The following is a 5,753-nucleotide window of genomic DNA, read 5'->3' on the forward strand; positions in this document are numbered from 1 at the left end:
CTAGCTCACCATCTTCCTTGAGGGGCTGACCTGGCCTCTCTCCCTCCGTGCTTCCCTCCCTCCCAGAGGATGGGAAGTAGAGGGGGTCCTTTTGCATATATTTTTTGACTGCTTTGCACATATTCTTTGGTCAGCCTTTGCCAGCTTCTGGCCATGTGTTTGTCCTGTGTCTGTATCATAATCTTGTCTAGTCAGTGGCATTAAAGAGATTTCTACTCAACTGACTCTCTTCCTTCCAGGTGGAGAAACGTGTGTTGCCCCAAATGTTAAGAACACCACCCGTCCGGAATTGGAGCACTGCAGTCCTCCAGGATTTGAGGACTGCCTTCCACCAGGTGTTGATCACTTCATTCCCCCATGTGTTTGATGGCTGTGCTCCTGCAGAATACAGTTACTGCAGTCCTCCAGGACCTGAGGACTTGAAGGATGACTATGTTATTTTGTGTAATTCAGACTATGTGCCTTCAGGATCCATAGAGTCCTGGAAATGCAGTGAAGGAGATATCCTGTCAGTATGCTTTGGTAAGAAGAGCAACAGGGGACTCCCAGAAGACAAGTCTGGAGATTCCCATTAGATTTGCCAGGAAGGATGTCCACAGTATTGGACTTGAGGTTTGGACTCTTCCCTTCTCTCTCAGCTGGCTTTGAGCTAACCTTGCAATTCTGCTGTTCCTCATATAAATCTGATTCTTTCTTTGCTTTGAAGAATCGGCTGGAAGCCTGAAGAGAAATCTCTCTGTGGATCAGTTTGTTTTCCAGAGCTGATGTCCTTCTCTTCCCTTTGCTGAAGGTCTTCCAGGAGAACCCATGAGGAACCCCTTGGAAAGCAGACATGGTAATTAAACCTGAGAAGAGTTCAGCCCCTGCTTCTCTTTGCTTCCACTAAGAGGTGTCACTGTGAAAAGAGAAGGACCTCAGGGATTTCTGGAGGCCAGATCAAGGCTCTGACCTCAGTCCCCATCTCCTCTTGGGTGGTTCATGCACCTGACTGAATAGACAGGGGAACAGGGCCAACACCTTAACAGCTCAGTGGACGTGGGTGGTTTGCTTAACCCTTCATCCAACACATACAATATTAATAAAACCGCAGTTTAACTTGGTAGATTTAAGCGTGATTTTACTTCTGTTGTTTGCTTAGAGGAATGTGCCGCTTAGGTGGAAGTCAGTTCAAACTATATTAGGAGAAGGGAACTGCACTGAAGAACATGCAGCAGCTTGTATTTAGGAACTGTTGTTTTAGAAGGAAAAAAGAAAAGAAAACAGAACATTGCTAGCAAATGGGTATAGCTGTATATGTAATTGCCATTAATGAACAGCCTTGCTAATTAGATGTTGTATTTTCTGCAATGCCTGTGTTAAATTTCATCTTAAATGGTGTGTACTAATGTTAAGATGGCTTTAGCTTAGTTACAAGGTGCTGCTTGTATGTTTCATGAAGTATCTTTTCTTACAGAATGTTGAATAAAAGTTTTTTTGTTATTACTAAAAAGGTATTCTTGAATGTCATTATGAACTGGGATTGTTTATGTAATCTGTTTTGCTGTTTAAGTATATCTTAATACATGTTCTTTCTGTAGATAAAATCCATGGCTTTGTATTCTAACCTTGCTGTAGGCAAAGACACACTGTTAGTGTCTCTTTAGAGCAAACAGATGATTGTGATTACAATCCCACTTCCTGACTGCCCTTCTTCAGGGGGAACACCCCAAACCCTTTCTCATCTTGTTCTCATAGAGTCATTCTTGCTTTGCTGTGGAGCCTACAATCTGTCCACATCCTTCTGAACTTTTGATTCTCAAAACCGACCACAATATTCTTGTTGAATTTTAAAGTAATCAGGGTAATAACTCCCTGTCTTCAAAGCTCTTGCCCCTCCTACTGTGTTCAGAAAGGAAATGTATATTTTCTTGAAGGGGATCACCTGCTAGCTCACATTTAGGCTTATCACAGAAAACATTCTGTCTGAAGGCAAAATTAAGGTTTACCTTCCAGTCTATGGTGTGAGCTTATGAGTCTCCATGGTGTAAGAGCTCTTTAAATTCCTACTGGGTATTTATAGGAAAAAAAATTAAAAAGCTGTTTCTGCTGTTGATCTACGAGAATTCAGTGACTATAGATTTCGACTGACTGAGAAACATCATGATGTGATTACAATGGGTATCTCCAGAAGTGTCATTCAATCTTGTAGTGTGATGAAAAATTAAGAGCTGATGAGTACAAAGTGTCTGAAAACTGAGTGAGAAAGCTTCAGTGGATTTGAGAATGGCTACTAAAAGTTGCAAATTGGAGGATGTAATAGAAAAGGAGTTTCCAAAACGGATTGTAAGCTTAGAGTGTCTTCTGGCTTACAAGGGGAAAACTATTGCAAATTCCTTGACTACTTCAGATTAATTTCAATTTGCAAAGTGTTTAACTGTGGGAACTTTGCATGTCTGCTGCACTAACTAGGTGACTTGACTTTAAAAAGGAAAGCTTACAGAGTCTGTCACTCAGTTAAGAGGGTACAACAGCTGTAAGTATACCACATTTCTGAAGGAAAGAATAAGTGACTGTAGATTATAATGGTCGAAATTCCTCAACTTTCCGTGTGTGTCATTACTCTTTAAAATACTAGTCTTACATGTTTACCAGTAAGATATTCTATGTTCTGGGTTTGCAATCAACTTCTTGACACAATTAAGTCAAGAGTAATGTGCAAGTAATTCAGTAAGAAAAGTGCAAGCTTCCTCAGGGTTTCAGGCCCGTCCTTCCCCTCACACCCAAACACCAGCCCTGCGACCGGAGCTGCATGCGAGGCTATGCAGTGAGGAGCAGCAGAGCCATGTCTGGTTTGGTAGGAGGTTGCTCCGGAATGCTGCCAGAGCTGCCTGGTGAAGCCTCGTGCTGTGCTGCAGGCCAGGGAGAAGTGCTGCTGGGGATCCTGGGCCCAGGGCTGGCTGCAGGGAGCTGCTAGGGGCCGGGTGTGTGCCAGTGGCCAGCTGCTGTGGACGTTTCATTCCTCTGGGCAGTAGCTTCTTTGCATGGCCAGCCGGGCAAGTTGGGTAGGGCTCTGGCTGGTCGGCCGGGGCAACTTGGGTAGGGCTCTGGCTGGGCGGCCGGGGCAAGGTGGGTAGGGCTCTGGGTGGCTGGTTGGGTCACGGTGGTTAGGGTTCTGGCTGGCCAGCTGGGGCAAGTTGGGTAGGGGTCTGGCTGGCCGGCCGGTGCAAGTGGGGTAGGGGTCTGCCTGGCCAGCCTGGGCAATATGGGTAGGGCTCTAGCTGGCCAGCCGGGGCTAGTGGTGTCAGGCTCTGGCTGGCCGGCTGGGGCAACTTGGGTAGGGCTCTGGCTGGGCGGCTGGGGCCAGTTGGGTAGGGCTCTGCGTGGCTCGCTGAGGCAAGGTGGTTAGGGTTCTGGCTGGCCAGGCGGGGCTAATGGTGTCAGTGTCTGGCTAGCCGGCCGGTACAAGTTGGGTAGGGCTCTGACTGGCCGGCCGGGAGAAGTTGAGTAGGGCTCTGGCTTGCCGGCTGGGGCAAGTTGGTTAGGGCTCTGGGTGGCTGGCCGGTACAGGTTGGGTAGGGCTCTGCGTGGCTCGCTGAGGCAAGGGGGTTAGGGTTCTGGCTGGCCAGCTGGGTCTAGTGCTGTCAGGCTCTGGCTGGCCGGCCGGGGTAAGTTGGGTAGGGCTCTGCGTGGCTCGCTGAGGCAAGGGGGTTAGGGTTCTGGCTGGCCAGCTGGGTCTAGTGGTGTCAGTCTCTGGCTGGCCAGCTGGGTCTAGTGGTGGAAGGGTCTGGCTGGGCGGCCGGGGGCAGGAGGGGAGGGGTCTGGCTGGCCGGCCGGGGGAAGTTGGGGAGGGCTCTGGCTGGCCGGGCGGGGCAAGTTGGGTAGGGGTCTGCCTGGCCAGCCTGGGCAATATGGGTAGGGCTGTAGGTGGGCAGCCGAGGCTAGTGGTGTCAGTCTCCGGCTGGCTGGCCGGCGCAAGTTGGGTAGGGCTCTGGGTGGCTGGTTGGGTCACGGTGGTTAGGGTTCTGGCTGGCCAGGCGGGGCTAATGGTGTCAGTGTCTGGCTAGCCGGCCGGTACAAGTTGGGTAGGGCTCTGACTGGCCGGCCGGGAGAAGTTGAGTAGGGCTCTGGCTTGCCGGCCGGGGCAAGTTGGGGAGGGCTCTGGCTGGCCGACTGGGCAAGTTGGGTAAGGCTCTGGTTGGCCGGCCGGGGCAAGGTGGGTAGGTTGCTCTCTGGCCAGCTGGGTCTAGTGCTGTCAGGCTCTGGCTGGCTGGCGGGGGCAAGTTGGGTAGGGCTCTGGCTTGCCGGCTGGGGCAAGTTGGTTAGGGCTCTGGGTGGCTGGTTGGGTCACGGTGGTTAGGGTTCTGGCTGGCCAGCCGGGGCTAGTGGTGTCAGTCTCCGGCTGGCTGGCCGGCGCAAGTTGGGTAGGGCTCTGACTGGCCGGCCGGGGCATGTCGGGTAGGGCTCTGGCTGGTCGGCCGGGTCAAGTTGGGTAGGGCTCTGACTGGCCGGCCGGGGCAGGTGGGGTAGGGCTCTGGCTGGGCGGCCGGGGCAAGGTGGGTAGGTTGCTCTCTGGCCAGCTGGGTCTAGTGCTGTCAGGCTCTGGCTGGCTGGCTGGGGCAAGTTAGGTAGGTTTCTGTCTGGCTAGCTGGGTCTAGTGGTGGAAGGGTCTGGCTGGCAGGCCGGTGTAAGTTGGGTAGGGCTCTGACTGGCCGGCCGGGGCAGGTGGGGTAGGGCTCTGGCTGGGCGGCTGGGGCCAGTTGGGTAGGGCTCTGACTGGCCGGCCGGGAGAAGTTGAGTAGGGCTCTGGCTTGCCCGCCGGTACAAGTTGGGTAGGGCTCTGGCTTGCCCGCCGGTACAAGTTGGGTAGGGCTCTGGCTGGTCGGCCGGGTCAAGTTGGGTAGGGCTCTGACTGGCCGGCCGGGGCATGTCGGGTAGGGCTCTGGCTGGTCGGCCGGGGCAACTTGGGTAGGGCTCTGGCTTGCCGGCCGGGGCAAGTTGGGTAGGGCTCTGGGTGGCTGGCCGGGGCAAGTTCTGTACAGGTCTACCTGGCCGGCCGGGGCCAGTTGGGTAGGGCTCTGACTGGCCGGCCGGGGCATGTCGGGTAGGGCTCTGGCTGGGCGGCCGGGGGCAGGAGGGGAGGGGTCTGGCTGGCCGGCTGGGGCAAGTTGGTTAGGGCTCTGGGTGGCTGGTTGGGTCACGGTGGTTAGGGTTCTGGCTGGCCAGCCGGGTCTAGTGGTGTCAGTCTCCGGCTGGCTGGCCGGCGCAAGTTGGGTAGGGCTCTGCGTGGCTCGCTGAGGCAAGGTGGGTAGGGGTCTGGCTGGCCAGCCGGGTCTAGTGGTGTCAGTCTCCGGCTGGCTGGCCGGCGCAAGTTGGGTAGGGCTCTGACTGGCCGGCCGGGAGAAGTTGAGTAGGGCTCTGGCTTGCCCGCCGGTACAAGTTGGGTAGGGCTCTGGTTGGCCGGCCGGGGCAAGGTGGGTAGGTTGCTCTCTGGCCAGCTGGGTCTAGTGCTGTCAGGCTCTGGCTGGCTGGCGGGGGCAAGTTGGGTAGGGCTCTGGCTGGCCGACTGGGCAAGTTGGGTAAGGCTCTGGTTGACCGGCCGGGGCCAGTTGGGTAGGGCTTTGGCTGGCCAGCCGGGACCAATAGTGTTAGTGTCTGGCTGGCCAGCCAGGGCAAGTTGGGTATGGCTCTAGCTGGATGGCTGGGGCAAGGTGGTTAGGGTTCTGGCTGGGCAGCCGGGGGCTATTGGGGTCAGGCTCTGGCTGGGCCGGCGGGGG

General features: G+C 54.8%; 1 protein-coding gene across 1 annotated transcript; it reads right to left on the reverse strand.

Moving 5' to 3' along the window:
- Positions 1-4,459: 4,459 nt before the first annotated feature.
- LOC103916885 (extensin-like) lies at positions 4,460-4,905 on the reverse strand. The gene is made up of 2 exons (XM_009323950.1): positions 4,836-4,905; positions 4,460-4,590 (listed from the first exon to the last, which is right to left on the reverse strand). Exons 1-2 carry the CDS (start codon positions 4,903-4,905, stop codon positions 4,460-4,462), a joined length of 201 nt encoding a protein of 66 aa, XP_009322225.1.
- Between the last annotated feature and the right edge of the window lie 848 nt (positions 4,906-5,753).

This window comes from Pygoscelis adeliae, unplaced genomic scaffold (assembly GCF_000699105.1).
Source record: "Pygoscelis adeliae isolate BGI_AS28 unplaced genomic scaffold, ASM69910v1 Scaffold124, whole genome shotgun sequence".
Classification (NCBI taxonomy): Eukaryota; Metazoa; Chordata; class Aves; order Sphenisciformes; family Spheniscidae; genus Pygoscelis; species Pygoscelis adeliae.

What these genes read in the sequence shown, in the direction of transcription:
- LOC103916885 (XM_009323950.1), bottom strand. Translation starts at nt 4,905, where the DNA reads ATGCCCCGGCCGGCCAGTCAGAGCCCTACCCAACTTGACCCGGCCGAC. An exon ending in GCCAGAGCCCTACCCAACTT is followed by an intron (nt 4,591 to 4,835) that starts GTACCGGCGGGC and finishes AACTTGCCCCAG; the next exon opens with CCAGCCAGCCAGAGCCTGAC.